This window comes from Pantherophis guttatus, chromosome 1 (assembly GCF_059756535.1).
Source record: "Pantherophis guttatus breed Tessera chromosome 1, ASM5975653v1, whole genome shotgun sequence".
In the NCBI taxonomy this organism is placed as follows: Eukaryota; Metazoa; Chordata; class Lepidosauria; order Squamata; family Colubridae; genus Pantherophis; species Pantherophis guttatus.
In genome coordinates, this window is record NC_142063.1 from 281,244,490 (window position 1) to 281,261,249 (window position 16,760).

At 37.9% G+C, this 16,760-nt stretch overlaps 1 protein-coding gene across 3 annotated transcripts in view; it reads right to left on the reverse strand.

The window, feature by feature from the left end:
• Positions 1 to 1,603: 1,603 nt before the first annotated feature.
• The window catches only part of SMYD3 (SET and MYND domain containing 3), a 294,583-nt gene continuing 279,426 nt past the window's right edge, over positions 1,604 to 16,760 (reverse strand). For 2 of the 3 annotated variants that reach the window (XM_034428210.3, XM_034428209.3), the window contains exons 11-12: positions 5,705 to 5,813; positions 1,604 to 2,101 (exon numbers count right to left, since the gene is read on the reverse strand). In XM_034428210.3, coding sequence (XP_034284101.3) covers positions 2,000 to 2,101; positions 5,705 to 5,813 — 211 coding nt within the window. In that variant the 3' untranslated portion in view covers positions 1,604 to 1,999. Of the gene's footprint in view, positions 2,102 to 2,377; positions 2,470 to 5,704; positions 5,814 to 16,760 lie in introns of those variants that run through there. The other variant, XM_087883014.1, reaches the window with a different exon arrangement.

Here is a 16,760-nt window from a genome sequence, read left to right on the forward strand (position 1 = left end):
AGTTACTGATTAAATGGACATGACATTTAAGAATTAAAAATTAAGGCCCCCAAAACTTCACTCTTGTCACAAAGTTGTAATCCTTCCAAGAATTGATTGTTGGGAACTTTCGAACAGCCTGATACTTGAGTGAGAATCTTGAGCCATCTTGCTCAGCAACATCAATGCTAACAATCTCTACAGGGTTTCTGGCAATAATTTTTCCTGATGCTCCTGGAAATGCCAGGAAATTGAACCTAGGACCTCCCACACGCAAAGCATGTCTTTGACTAATGAGCTACAGCTTTCTTTTCAGAGGATTGAAACTTAAGTGAGCAGATTTTGTCTGGCAGATTTGAAGTGTGCATTTTAAGTGAGAAAATGGATGGGGGAAGGAAGAGGGGGGAGGAGGGGAAGAAAGTAGATAGCAATGTTCTTGTTTAAAGCAAGCAATGATCTGCCTTCAGAACACGCATTATACACTGCGGTTTCCAGGATGTGTTGCACATTCTTCCGAACGTAAGATTCAGTTTCTAGTCATGTACAATGTCAAATTCAGTCACAGGATTGTTCAATACAAGAAATTCTGTTATGAGAATCTCTGCTCTTCTGGAGATTTGCTTCAAGTCAAATCTAGAAAGAACACTGCTCAGAATACAGTGGTGGGTTGCTACCGGTTCGCCCTAGATTGGGTGAACCAGTAGCGGCGGCAGCGGGAGGCTCCACCCACCTGTCCGGATGTCTCTGTGCATACGCAGAAGTGTCACGCGTGCGCACCCACGAGCAAACTGGTAGTGGCCGAAATTAAAACCCACTACTGTCAGAATAGGAATCATGTACGTATTTTCTTCCATCTGGTAAGAACTAGCCCATTTTTTCCAAAATAAATGAATATAAAATTTGGACAAGATGGACAAAATTGGACAAGAATGCAAGACTAAGCACTTAGTGTTGGAAAGACAAATTAACTACACAATTATAGGTATACTTATTCAGAAATAAAAACTTTCCCATTTAATGGAATGTCTTCAGTAGGAAACATACAGAGAACTGTAATTGTTGTTGGCTGATTGACATTCTGAGAACTTTTGTATCTGGGGGCATAACATTACTGCAGTATTACAAGATGGGAAGAACGCAAATGATTCAGGAATAAACTGTTTCTGTTGATCTATCTGTCTCCCTTCCTCCCTCTCTCCTCCTTCTCTGATGCTGATACATCACTCAGGGCAGAATCACTCAGCTAACAGCTAACAAATGACACTGTTAGAAGTTTGTATCTCAGTTGTATCTGCAATTTCCCTGATTAATAATCTAACAATAAATATGTTATGCAGCAAATATGCAAGGCTTATGGAATGCAAGGAAACTGAGTTCTAGTCCCAGCTGGGTGACTTTGGTCCAGTCACTCTCTCTCAACCACCTAATAGAGTTGTTGTGGGAAAACAGGAGAAGGAAATATTAGGTATGTTCATCATGTTGGGTTATTTATAAAAAACAATATATGTGGAATAAAAATAAATCTAAAATAAACAAAACAAATCACTGCATACCTGGAGATGAGCACACTTCGAAGAAGAGGGAGCAATTTAGGATAGGACAAAAGGACACCGATGAAACCAAATTCAAATACTTGCAATGTATTTGGATGTATATTCTTAATTTATACCCATCTAATAATGGACTTATACAAATGAGCATTTCGTATTCTTTCAATTACAATCAAACTGTAGCTTGGAATTTTCCTGGTGTCTTTTCAACCCACTTCTCAGCAGGAAGCAGTTCCTGCTGGAATTACTGACTGTTGAAAATTTTCATTGGTAGAATTAGCAAAAGTAATAATGCGCATCTTACATAACAAAACAACCAGACTATTTTTCTTTGCAATGTTCAGATCAAAGGAAATCTATCCATCTATATGACGATTTTACTGCCATATGTCTGGTTGAGAGAGATACATGTTTTCTTCAGAGTCTCCTTTTTGTTGTCCTTCTGCTAGGTTGTCTCTTGCACATCATCTTTATTTTAACAGCATGCCAGCCTCCACCTCGTCTTTAAGTATCATCAGGTTCTGCATGAGGCTGTGCTTTGTCCCATGAGTCACTTTCATAAGATCGTAAGTCTGAAATGTAGAAGAAATACAGAAGTAAAACATTCTGTTATCCTTGATGGTATGCCTCTAAATATTTCCATCTGGAATATTTTATTTCTAAAAAAAACAATTTGCAACTTCGCTAGCTATTGATTGTCACTTCAGCTTGCCTCTTCATATATTTCATAACAATGCAAGCTCTTTTCTGCCAGTTTATCCAGATTGCTATGAAATTTGCGGCTCTGAATGCTCGTTTACTTGGCCTCTATAAATTTTAAAATGCCATGTGTTTTGGGATATGTTTAGGTTAAAAATATGTGCACCTTTCAAGGTAACTCAGCTTTGTAGTATAAGAGCAGCATTATGGAACTGGTCCTGCTGTGTGTTTTCTCCATGATCTGAAAAAGGTTTCAGTTAGCGTTGGGATCTATAGAATGAACAGTGCCAAATAATGAAAGAACTTAACTATGAGTTACCATGAGCAAACAAATAGGATACTCAACGTAATATAAAAAACCACACTGCTTCTCTCTCCAAGAATATAAAACTCATTAGGTAATTGATAAGGAAGTGCAAGTAAAAGCCCAGTACATTCATTTATGTCTAATTTGCATTTGGATTGAACAGGATACCTAACATCAGAGACACATGTAATGGTATGCAAATATGCCTCTCTTCTGCTCAGTCATGATGAAAGGAGAAAGCAAAGTCCATCCTGCTAATGGGCTCCAAAGCAAAGGCCAGGATATTGAGGAAATTGTTTCGGTTTCTACTTTATCCCTCAATTACATGAAGGCTTCTTAGAGATGCCAAGGAAGGCTACACTCGTGTTATTTACATCACACACAGAGTAAATAATGTATAGGGCAAGCTGGAAGGAACCAGTTCAAATTGAATCTATATGAAAAGGGATGCCTGTCATTCTAGGACAGATACATCTAGGTTATGTCCCTTTATAGCAGGGAACTAATATAGGTGGAATATACATGCTTTGGGGTAAGACCGTAAGAGTTTAATGTCTCAGCGGAGGACTTACTGCATTCTTACAAATTTCCAATCATCTTTAATAGTCTTGGTATATTGTGTGATATAAAATTCTTGGAGGCCAGACTTCTTCCTGATTTCCTCCATTTTTCTGTACACTTTGCGGAGGGTTTTTTTTTAAGGGTCTTACTAGTATCGAAACATAAAATCTGCCCTTTGTCTATTTTGGATCATCAAACTAATCTTTTGAAGTTTGAAAAATTATAATTAAAATATCTTTAACTGTAGGGAGTCTTTGGAGATTACAGTTCAGTGTATGACTTATGAAGATAAACCCAAGATAAAAAGTAGTTTAATCTCCAGAAGGTGTGCAAGGAATCTATTTCTCTAATCACAGGCAAACTAGACTGCAACATTGACATGGACGGATAACTTCCAGGGATGCAGTGAAATGATCACTCAATAATACCATGTCAGACTTAGAATTCAACAATTCTGTCAAAAGGAGCCTGGTGGCGCAGCAGACTAAACTACTGTTCAAAGTAGCATTTAGCTGCCAGCTGCCTGCAATTACTGCAAGTTCAATTCTCACCAGGCTCAAGGTTGACTCAGCCTTCCATCCTTTCAAGGTAGGTAAAATGAGGACCTGGTTTGTGGGGGCAATAAGCTGACTTTGTATAAAATAGAACACCGCTTGGGGGGGGGGCAAAAAAAGCCCTACTAAGCAGGTATATACAAAAGTATGAAGGCTATTGCTTAATGCATTGTAAGCCGCCCTGAGTCTCCGGAGAAGGGAGGCATATAAATCAAACTAATAAAATAATAAAAAAATAAATAAATGAAGCAACTAGATGTCAAAATCAATTAAATGAGAAAGTAATAACAGTTATGAAATAACATGAAATTAACCAAAAACTTTATTTTTAATTATAATACTTTATCACAGATATTTACACCTCAAAATCAGCTTTCAAGAATATAATTATTGTTAGTATTATTACTACTATTATCCTGAATCAATCTGCTGAAGCATGAAGGCATCTTCACTGAAGATTATGGACTGTAATCTGGTCCAATAAAGGTTATGCCACTATAGATACCACTAAACGAGCATCTATGCCCAAGGTAGCATTGGAATTTCAATCACGCAATTAGTAGTTTAGCATCTTAACCCCTAAACTACTTCAGCAATTACTTCAAAAAACCCTTATATTTATATGTGTACATTTGTGTGTGTGCGCGCATGCACCCATATATACATGTAAGAAGTGTATGGCTTAATGCTGCTGATTTTTAAATGATTACTTGTAATGGGGCAGAAAACACACCATTTTAAGCTCAGTGAGAGAAAGGCCAGAAGCCTAACAAATAAGACAGAAGCATAAAAGGAATCCGATAACAATTGGTGTTCAATATCAGATAAAGCATTATAATAGTTTAGTTGAATTTTAGAAACTTTTTTTTTTACATCCTTAAACAGGAAACTGGAACTTAAACTACAATATGTGAAACTTTACAAAGAATCAGTTGGGGAATTACATAAAGCAGCTGTCAAAAAGCTATGTACTGTAACTCGAGCAAATATATTTTATATATACAGTGACATTTCCAGAAGGTCTTGTACATTTTATAAATCTATCACAAATTTAGAAGAAACTCCAAATAAGGAGCAGCCAGCTGAGACAGGTTCAGGTCAGCATGCAATGAACTTATATATATATATAGGACATCATTCATGTGCAACCAACATGTTTTATGCCACATAAGTAAAATCTTATATCTTTCTCTCCCCAAATGCGTTTTAAAGTTTAAATAAGCTAACAGATTTAATTACCTATAGTAACTTATTTTTCCACAGGAAGTTATTTTGTTTAAGTACTTTCACAGATTTGGTTTCAGAATGCTATTGAGCTGAAAAAACTGTTAACAAAATAAATAATATAACTGGAAAACATGTGCTGCTTTCAGAAACAAGTTAGTTACTAATGTATTTCCTTTCAATAATGATGAGCAGATTATGTATATAAAATATATTGCTATTCTGAACTGGCTCACAAATAATTCATATGAAGACACTTCCTCCAATCAGATCTTTTAATAATACACATTCTTTGCAGCGATCAGCTCTGAATTAAATGCACTCACTACTTAATGCATCCAGATTTTGATTGTCCTCTTTATTTTTTTCATCCGCATTCCATCCCAAATATTTCAGGTGAGTTTCAGAATTCTTACTAGTTCATGATCAAAGGAAGCATTTCCACTACTATTTACCTTGCCTTTTCCATTCAGTGAGATGCAGAACATGATCAATATTTTAAAAGGAGACGCAGATTAAGGTACTGAAACAGTCTCTTGTTCATCCAACTTAATAGCTATTTGCCATTCAAGGTTTGGGGTGATTAATGACACCCCCTCAGATACTGAACAGTAATTACCAACCACTGCTATTAAAGTAAGTCTCTCTTGGAAACTGTAAGCAGCTCACTTTGTAGCCATTGCCTCTGGGGCTGGCGTAGATATAAAAAAGTGGGAGAGTGCTTGCTGACTGACATGTGGAAAGTGAGGTGAGCAGGGAGGTTGTAGAAATGCAGTCAAGGAGAAACAATTAGGAGGAAAGAGAATGTAGAACCAGTGAGCAAAACTGACCTGTTTCAAGGTTTCAAGGGCCTGAGAGGACATGTCCTGGTGGAACTGCAACTTGGCCACTCTCATCATCTGGATAGTCCTCAAAGGATGGAAGCCGGGATAATAAAACCTGAAAGAAGGGCAGGAAGAAAATTACATCCATTTGTCAGTTCTCACCTTCACCGTTCTTTCCTCAGTGGAGAGCCATTAGAGTAGGACTACAAAGCCACTGTGAATTTTAATGAGGTATTAGGGAAAAATTAGCTAGGGTTGAGGAGTGTGGAATACTGAGGGGTTGTTAATAAAGTATTATTTTTAATCTTGGAACAGTTATTATGTTATCCTGTTAGAAAGTGACAAGGGTAGGATTCCCCACCTTCCTGAGACAATGCAATAGCCAACAAAGAAGCATTCAGTCTTTCAGTTTTTCAGTGTAGGACCTGAACCTTCATATTTGCAGAAACTGCCTCAGCTTTAATCTTGTGAGTTATTTGAGACTTATACTTCCTAACATGTGACTCATAAAATATGCATATGTAAGTGACTAAGGGGAAATTAATTTGTCCTATGGAAGCCAGACTTTCCTATCCTAGCATCTTCCAGCCATAATTTCTAGGAATTATGGCAATGGCCTTGACAGGGTGAGATGCACCAGGAGAGATGCATCTTTCCATCTTGATCAAGAAAGGTCAAGGAGGGGAATAATGTTTGTTGTGAAAGATGCACTTTTCTTAAAATCAATTAATAATTGGATTCCCTGGCTGAAAAGTGTGGAGAATTTGGCTGCAATGGATGATATCCATGGAATGGGTGGGACTGAAATGTTTAACCAATTTGGGGGTGGTGTGGTTAAAATTAAAGGGAAAGAACTCTTCATTCTTAATGTGAAGGCATTGATTTTGTCCCTTCAAAACAGAGTGTGCACACAGAGAAACACAGGAAATAATTAATCACAGCTTTCCCACTCCTAGTGGAAACCATGAGGCCCAAGAAACCTGTTGTAGCAGAAGAGATGAATGTGAGCTATAAAGTCTCTATTCTTTCCTCAAATATGAATTCAGTAACTGGATTCCAGAAAGCAATACACTTTTAGCCTTCTGTATGTAGTAGGAACACAATAAAAACAGTGGTGCTATTAGGATTACTGAACACTGTTGGAAACATGATGACTATTCCTACAAATAACAATAGTCATGTCCAATATGTTTTTTTAACCATTATTTTCTGGCAGAAACAGATGTTTTAGGCAGATTAAATTATTCTGAACAAGCAGGCAAAGCAAAGCATGGCTTGCCAGACTTTTCACAGGTGAGAAATATGCATACAAATAATTTAAAAACGAGCCTTCTTTCCCAAAACTGTCTTCTCTTTGTTTAGATTCTGCCAAACCCTATTTAAATATCCTGTCCTCATAAATGCTACTATTTCCATGCCTCAGAGAAACAAGAATGGCTGACAATCTGGGCCACTGAGCATAAAGCCACTTGAAGTAACAGCAACTGATGTCAGGAAAGTCAAGAAGATGGCTTCCTGAGCTCTTTCACCAATAGTGCCGACTGGCCTTTTGCCAGGCTGCCCGACCATTCTCTCTGGCAGGAAATTGATCATGCAGAGTCCTCCCACATCAGTCCTACTGAAGCTTCTCTAAAAATTACATCCAATTCCTAAGGTACTTAAGAGTCTGTAAAGATTTAGGATTAAGGTAAATGATACCAGAGGAAGTAGTAACTAATTAAGCAATGTCAGGTAGATAACTAAAGCCGGTCATAGGAATAATCTAAAAACAGGAAATTCAAGAGGTGAAGGTAAAGGAAGCAAGCATGAAATGGAGTGTACAGAGAACATAAATATTTACAAAGCTGTTTTATTGGGCTGATTTATGTACTTGTTTCATGCATGGGCTTAGTGGCTTTTCATTAGCTTTAAATCTGACACCTAAAATAGCTGCTTGGTATTAATTACTTTCTGTAATAATGTTTGTAAAATCATTTGAATATTCTTTGCATGGGACATATGCTAACAATTTCTTTGCATTCTCTGGGAAGAAAAATGAGAAGGAATGTCCAAACAGCTGGGTCCCACTGAACTTCAAAAAGAAGAGAGCATGGGGACAGTTCAATTTGTGAATGACATACTTAAGTTCAGCTCCCAAAAGACTAGAATCCTAAGGCTATCTCAGAAAAGTAAAAAGAGACTGACATACATATAAAAGGATTAAGGCGCTTTCAAATATATTTCAGATATATATTGGTTTCCAGCCAAGTCAGAGTACCTAGATAGAATGAAGTGCTACTACTAGTTTAACTGGCTCTCACTCTCTAAGAGAAAGTACCACAAGTGCCTCATCATTGGCCATGATTCTCATCCCAGTTCATGTTTAATCCCATACAGTCATAAGCAACAAGAACTATAATGAAACAATGGATCTCATGTCAGCAGTTAAGAATATATTGTAGCTAAGAATATAATTATTGACTATTGAAATTGACTAAGAATTAGTTAAATTTAAGGGTCAACAGAAAAAGAGTTCACTGTAAAACATGTACAGGTAGTCCTTAAATTATAACCATGCACTAACAATTATGACCATGCACTAACAATTGTTCAACGTTACAACAGTGGTGAAAAAAGTGCCATATGACCAGTCCTCACATTTACAACTGTCGCAGCCTCCCTATGGTCACATAATCAAAATTTGGGCATTTGAGAATCAGAATGTGTTTAGGATGGCTACAGCATCCTGGGGTCATGTGATCAACACTTACAACCTTCCCAGGGGGCTTCTGACAGGCAAAGTGAATGGGGGAAGCCTGGATTCACTTAATGACTGTGTGATTTGTTTAACAATTGTGGCAAAAAGATGATTTAAAAAAAATCAGGCATACCTCACTTAATGACTACATTGCTTAGCAACAGAAGTTCCAATCCCAGCTGTGGCAGTTAAGCCAAGGATTTTGTAGAAAAATGAGGGCTGGTACCAGGGGTGAAATCCAAAATTTTTCCTTACCAGTTCTGTGGGCGTGGCTTGGTGAGCGTGGCAGGGGAAGGATACTGCAAAATCTCCATTCCCACCCCACTTCAGGGGAAGAATACTGCAAATTCTCCATTCCCTCCCCTCCTAGGGGAAGGATATTGCAAAATCTCCATTCCCACCCCACTCTGGGGCCAGCCAGAGGTGGTATTTGCCGGTTCTCCGAACTACTCAAAATTTCCGCTACCAGTTCTCCAGAACCCATTAGAACCTGCTGGATTTCATCCCTGGCTGGTATCCTGTTTTCAATTCTGCACTATTCTCTTCTTGAGACATCCATGCAAACTGCATCAAGTCTTTGTAGGGGAAGTATTTACACACACTGTTTTACATGCAGTGGTTACACACATACATACTGACACAACCATTGCAGAGCACCCCCAGAGTTGCACCCCACTCAGGCCTCCCCTGCCAATTGGTAGAGCAAGAACTTAGAACTCTTTCAGAAGGCCAGAATGGGGTGGGGGTGCGGGGGGGAGAAGCTGACTCAATCTGGAGGTAAGATGTCCGAATGGATGGAGGCAACAGCAAAGAAAACTTTCTTCCTGGATCCCATCAGTAGAAAGTCTTTGACTGATGTGATCCAGAACATACCCTCCCTCCTGAATGGTAATCTATAGAAGAAGCACTTCATCTGGTTCCTCTGATAAAACCTGTCTAGTATGACTGAACCTCTGGCACAACTCTCATCTTCCTCAGAGCACAAAAGCTCCACAGCCATGTCAAGGTAGTGCCTCACTGGAGATGAGGAGGAGAAAGAGAAGGAGCAGGAGGAGAAGGATTTCAGTAGACTATACAATACTAATTCAGTAGACTTAGTAATTCTGTAATTCAGTAATTCTTATATCACTACAGCAACTATTGTAAATATCAGGATAATAACAGTATTTTGGTATTTTTCATAGGCAGCAGAACATTTTATATCACTAGATCTAATCTATGAACTCTGTGCCAATTTAAAATAAACTCAGGTCCAGAATAGGAAATAGACTAACCTAAAATAAAAGGAACGAACTGGAAAGAAAGCAATTCAAAGGAAGATGTACTTTAGCAACGATGTAACAATAACCTTGGCATTCATTATGTTCTCTGACAGCAAATCAATGCTAGTTGTTACTATAAGTAGCACACATTCAACTCTGTTACATGCCTTCAAAATGCAATTATTAGAATAATATCAGGAACAGAGATGGCAAAATCTTCAAAGAGTGTATAATCTTGGAACAAAATTCCTATCTTTCCTTATTTTTCCCCCCAATGTGTGTGACACATTTAAATATACACAGTGTCAAATGCTGAAACACTTTTGGAGACAGGATGGGAAGAAAATTATCAGGGATCTATCTGATTTCAATTACAATGATTGAAGTTTGGGGAAATGTTCCTAAATTCTGAACACTAAAAAGGAATTACACATTCTTCTCATAGTTTCCAAAACAGAGGTTCAGACGTTTTAAATAGTAAATTGGATTCCAGCAACAATAGAAATGCAAGACACCCAAAACATTATTGTACTATTCTTAATGCTGGAATTCATTTTACCTTGCAGGGACATTAGTATCATATTTATAATTCATTTTTTCATGGCAAGACAAATGGATTCTTTTTTAATTCCGTAGTATTATTTCTAACTTCATAGTTATGATTACTATTTATTCATTAAATGTGTTGTGAACTCCATTAAGCAATTAAATGTTATCTTTAAAAAAATGATCTTTTAAAAAACTAGCCATTATTATAGGACCATTAGTAATTATTAGTCCATGCTGTTCATAATCTACCTGTCTATAAATTTTTCTACATCTTGTCCATCTTGTTCTAAACAAAGTAATTTTCTTTGCCCTTTTTAAAAATTCAGTAGCTTTTAAATGACAAATATTCTGCCACATTTCTACTATGTTCTGAATTCTGTTATGACAATTATTAAATTGACCATACTAAACAGAATGAAGCTACATTATTATTTTACAATGACTTTAATGTCAATTTTGTTGGCATTAATGCCAAACTGGTTATGTTATAGGCATTTGTTTCACTTTATATTCTGTGAATCTGTTGAAAAGTAAAATCTATAAAATATCAACTAAGATAAACTCTGAATTTGCCATATGGATACTAATGAAAAAGACCAAGAAATAAATTTCTTTTAAGATCTTCTGATTGACTACCAAGGTCATATGGACTGTAACTTCTTAACGGGAGAATTTTTATTTTGTTTTAATGAATACATTTCATGTTTGCAATTGAAGCTGAGGTTAATTCCAGGTTGAAGAACAGGAATATGAACTTAAGAACTCACATTTAGAAAACAGCATCTATCAATTTACCACTATAGATGTAATGATACCTTGCAGCTGCTTTGTATTATTGAGGTAAGTCAGCCTTCCCCTATCTGATTCATTAATCTTCTAGCTAATGTGATCATTGGTCATGCTTGATACAGATAAAAAGATCAAGAAATCTAGTAATCGTACCTGGAACCTGAGGTTTGTGGGATGTATTAACCTTATAAACTTACATTTTCTAATTACTTGACCAAGAAGTTTTACTTCTTGGTCAAGTAATTCAAGTAAAATTGAAGTTGCTTGGTCAAGTAAAGTTCTAATAGTAGAACTTTTAGTAGTTCTACTATTAGGTAATAGTAGTAGTAAAAATCCACAGCTTGCATCATTGGGGAAGGGAAAATAAATAAATAATCACATACATCACCACCCACTTGTATGAAATCAAACAAAATGGGAAAATATTAAATTACCTCTGTTCTTTGAATCAAGTCACAAAACATAAAAAAGCAGAAGCTATCTAGGCAGACATTTTGGTGTTAATCAGAATAGAGCTGGAAGGGATGTTGGAGGTCTTCTAGTCCAACCCCCTGCTCAAGCAGGAGACCCTATACCCGTGTTGGTGAACCTATGGCACACATGCCAGAGATGGCACGCAGCGCCCTCTCTGTGGGCACGTGAGCCATTGCCCCAATTCAGCTCTGCTGCGTGTGTGCACACGCCTCCCACTGGCCAGCTGGTCTTTGGGTCTCTGCCGCACATGCACGCGTGCATGTGCAGGGGACAGGCCGCATGTGGGGGAGCAAATGGGGGAGACGCCTGCGGGGGGGCACATGTGCATTGCATTTTGGGGGTTCGGGTGCGCTTTGGGCACTCGGTCTGGAAAAGGTTAGCCATTACTGCTCAGATAGGTAGCTGCCCAGTCTTTTCTTAAAAACCTCCAGTGGTGAAATACCTACAGTTTCTGAAGGCAAGTTGTTCCACTGGGTAATTGTCCTCATTGTTAAGAAGTTTCTCCTTAATTCCAAGTTGCTTCTCTCCTTGATTAGTTTCCCTCCATTGTTTCTTGTCTTGCCTTCTGGTGGTTTGGAAAATAACCAAACCACCATTTGACCGCCTCTCAAATACTCGAATACTGTTTTTCCAAGCTATGTCTATAACTTAATTTGCTTGAAAGCAAAAGTCAGGAAAATTGCTTTTTGTCTACTGTGGTGCGGGTTTTGAAATAAGATGTTCTATATTCATAACTTCATATGCTTGCAAGCTTTGCATTTTGGCTGACGTGTCATTTGTGGGTATTGTTGTGCTCTTTCCTTTTGACACTGGGTGATTAACCAAAAGAGAAACAAGATGCATATTGTACATCTTGATTCTTATCCAAGATCAGCCAGCAAACACCACAGTCAAGGCAAAGTGTTTGTATTGTCTGCGGTGACCCTAATGTGTGGTTTTCCATACTGAAATCTTATACACGTGGTGCTTGACTTACAACAGTTTGTTTAGTGACTGTTCAAAGTTACAATGGCACTGAAAAAAGTAACTTATGACCGATTTTCACACTTACGAGCATTGCAGCATCCCCAAGGTCATGTGATCAAAATCCAGATGCTTGTCAACTGGTTCATATTTATGACGTTGCAGCACCCTGGGGTCATGTGATCAGCTTTTGTGACCTTCTGAAAAGCAAAGTCAACTTAACAACCTTCTGACTAACTTAATAATTGCAGTGATTCACTTAACAACTGTGGCAAGAAAGGTCATAAAATGGGGTAAAACTCACTTAACCATAAATTTTGGGGTCAATTGTGGTCGTAAGTTGAAGACTACCTGTAATTTGACCACTAGGTCTGATCTGCAGGGCATAGACAAACCCTACAGGAATTCAAAAATAAATAGAGTTGCTGTTTTTTTAGATATCATCAAGAATTATACATTTACGTAGTAATTATTGGATACTTATATACTGTGTTTCTTGATTAAATAATGCATCTAGGTAAACGACCAATACATTCTTATCAAAATACCTACATTTTTACAGCCCAACTTTTTAATGGACACTTTTTACTTCTATTATACTATTATAACTACATGATCTCTTATCTTCCACATAATATTCAGTTAATGGATACTTTTAGTACCAACTAATGGACCTTCACTGAGCAGCATAGCACAGAGCTTCTAACAATGCTATATTGTCACCCTGGATTCTGAACTCACTCTGAGCACTCTGAATCGGAAGAGATACAATAACCGTTGCTCGGTTTTTAAAGAAACACAGAAGCTTCCATTGGACAAGAAGTTCAGATGGTTCATTGTGAGTCGAACACAAATATCAGAGACCTTCTAATGGATTTTTAACGCTGTGTAGCTGAAGCATACTGGAGAAAGCCAAAAAAAGATATCACTATTTTCCTGAGCCATTTGGTATTGTTTGCTCTACATAACTAGAAGGCTGTTTACTTTTGATCCAACTAAATAAAAACCAAATTAAAGAACCTTTTCCTACTGCAGTTTGTTGATTTCTTATAATCTTTTTTTCTTTCAAGTGGTCTTTCTGAGTGTAAAATTCTTTTTCATTCTTTCTCTCCCCATCTCTTCTTTTTAAAAACCCCTTTTCTTTTCTTCCTCTCGTATCTCTTCTGGCTACCATTTCACTCTTAGTTTAATCTTGTGTTTCCAGATCATTTTTTTTGTCCCTGCATAGTAGCTGCCCTGCTGTTCTACTCATTGTGTGCAGGTGCTGACAAAGCAAAGCTGATAAAATGGTTAGTCTCTGCTCAGAGATAGTCTTTCATAATTTTAATCTGAAACTTCACACACAACGTGGCAATGTAGAAAACAAACTGCAGGGCTGAATCATACCGCACAGATTTATTTTATCAGGAATAGAAATTATGTAGGAATACTTCTAATATGCTGGATTTCTATAGCAACTAATGCATTTTCCGGAAAATTCTGGAAAGGGATCAGTCATCTGATTAATAACAGAAACGTAACCAGAAGGTTTAGCTCACAATCTGAACTTTTTCATTAACAATTGTTTTTTCATACAACCTTCCACTATGTAATGAAGGGCACAGTAAGCTCTTTTACAACTTTTGTTCTGTCTTTTAGTTATCTGAACATTTCACTGCTTGATCCTTTATGAAAGAACATTCACAAAGAAATGTAACAAACAAACAGCTATCCCAAGTCAAAAATTGAATTGCAGGTTCTGGTGGGTGTAAGAAATCTGATTATTTTGTAAAAAAAAAAAAAACAATCCAGAAAAAATGTAGATTTTCAACAGAGTTCATCAAAGCATCACATTAACTCGATCTCAGTTTTTGCTTGGGGTGTGTCTCTCAAATGGAGTTTCTTACCTGGGGGTGATTAAACAAGTGTCTGTAAACTAGTTTAACATGAGCAAAGAGGAGAATTAGAATGAGAGGCAGGCTGCAGAGTTCATGATATGCTTTTCTTTTCTGATGCACGCATCTACTACTTTGCCCAGTATTGATTCATTTTGTAAAACAGATACAAATAGTTTGGTCAGCATCTGCACTGAGTTGATTCAAAAACGACTGTATGAAAATACCTCACTTATATAGATAGTTAGCCTTCCATTACAGCCAAAATTGAACCCAAAATTTATGTTGGTAAGTGAGAAAAAGTGAGTTTTGCCCCATTTCTTGCCACAGCTATCTCAGGGACTTTCACCAGATCAGCAATTACACCAGGAATGTAACTGGGAACGAAGTCAAGCAGTTTTGTCTTCTAGAAAATCTGCAAATTCCTCAGTGCGCCCCTTCAGGTGGACCTCAATTACCTCCTTCCCTAGGAGGAGGTGGCTCACCTTAAAGAGGGTCGCTGGGCGATTATCTGCAGATGCAATTAGTGTGGAGAAGTATTTACACTTCGTCACACAAATCACCATGAGGTAGGCCTTAGTAGCAGCTCTTACCAGTGTTCAATTGAGTTCATCCCGTCTTCTGCCAATGATGTGTCCTCATGCCTTTCATCCCTCTCAGTTGCTCTGTATACCACGGGGCACAGAGAGGTCTACGGGTAAGGAGAGGTCCCATGGGTGCAATCCTGTCCAGAGCCTCAGTCACCTTCCTATTCCAAACAGTGACTAAGAGTTCGGCTGGACTGCACAGTGGATCTGCAGTTATAACCCCCAGCTCTTTCTGGAACCCATCTAGGTCCATTAGTTGACGGGGGTGGACCAATCCAATAGGTCCTGCCTCCCTGCCCGGGGGAGGGGGGGAGGGTTATAGCTCTTGAGAAACTAATTGCCACCAGACTGTGATCCGACCATGACAAGGGGACCAAGGACAGGTCCACTAATTCCAGGTCACTTTGGTGTTCTGACAAGAACACCAAATCGAGTGTGTGACCACTATTACTAGTTGGGCCCTGGATAACCTGAGATATGCCCATGGAAGTCATGTTTTCCATGAAATCTCGGTCTACCTCTGACCCCCCCCAGGGATGGGAGAACTATAAGCCTGGGAAATTCCACCGCCAGTCCCGCGGCGAGGTCCAGGATCCCGAATAGGGAAGCAGAGAGGCCGGTAAAGCAGTAGCAATCCCACCTGATCCCTTGAGCCTAACCTAAGAAAAAGGGTCTCGCAGCCGGGCACTTGTGGAGCAGTGCCCCTGGAGGCTACTAGAAATTCTTTGATAATAACAGCCACACCCACTCTTTACCTACCGTTTCCCCAGGAGGGAGATCCATTATTCACTATGTGTTTTGCATAATCAATGTTACTGAAGAAAAGAAGAGGGGCATAGCTCAGTTGCTGACAGCTATGATGTCTAGTTCACCATGTTACAAATTAGCACCCCTGGGAATTAAACTTCTGAAATTCTGGGAACTGCACTCCCAATCTCTCTTTGATGGGGAAGGTGAATTTACTTTGTTTATAAATCAAGCAAAATTTTTCAAAGATGCTCCCCTTAATGACCCTCGCAGCAATATTTTCTTCTGGGTAGCGTGACAGACTTTTCACTACTCATCAATCAGTTGTAGCCCTTCAATTTAGACGAGCTTTATCCACAGGTGAAGTTATTAATCTGAGTAGGACAAATAACTCATGTTAAGAGAACAGGTCAGAATTATCAGCTCTTATTGAAAATATTATAACCATAGTTTAGAAGCCTAAAAATTCTGTTACATAAAGTCTTTTTGTGTAAGATTCTTAGATATCATTAATCAGTGTGTTCAATGAATGCTGAACCGATAAATGCTTCCATTATAACAACTCTGCTCTCTCTCAAAAAAAGTGTGGCTTCTAATGTCTTTGAAAGCAGTCATAATCTGCACTATAAAAGAATTGCTTAATGCCTTAAGTCTGCTTTACCTTCTGCTCCTATGAAAATTATAAATGGAGGAAGAATTGAAATAAAATACTAAAAAATCTAAATTGTCATAAACTGTTACTGTCTAGACAGGATATTAACAGTGACTAACATTCAAATTCTGGGCCAGTATAACAATGAGTCTTAAATCAGGTTTTAGAATATGGTTTTTACTGCATTCATATTTTCTAATTTTAGTCTCCCTGCTTTCTAACTGACTTTATCTTGTTACTTTCTTTAAAACTGAGTTTGAAAGTACTCATGTTCCTGTTTTTGTAAAAAAAAAAAAAAAAAAAGGAAGTAATTGCAAAGATATCTTCCCTATATGCAAAATATTTCCCTAATCACCTATCAATAATCCTTTTAAAATTATTCTCATTATTGGTATTTAAAGGGCCATTTAAGACCTGAAACAAATGAT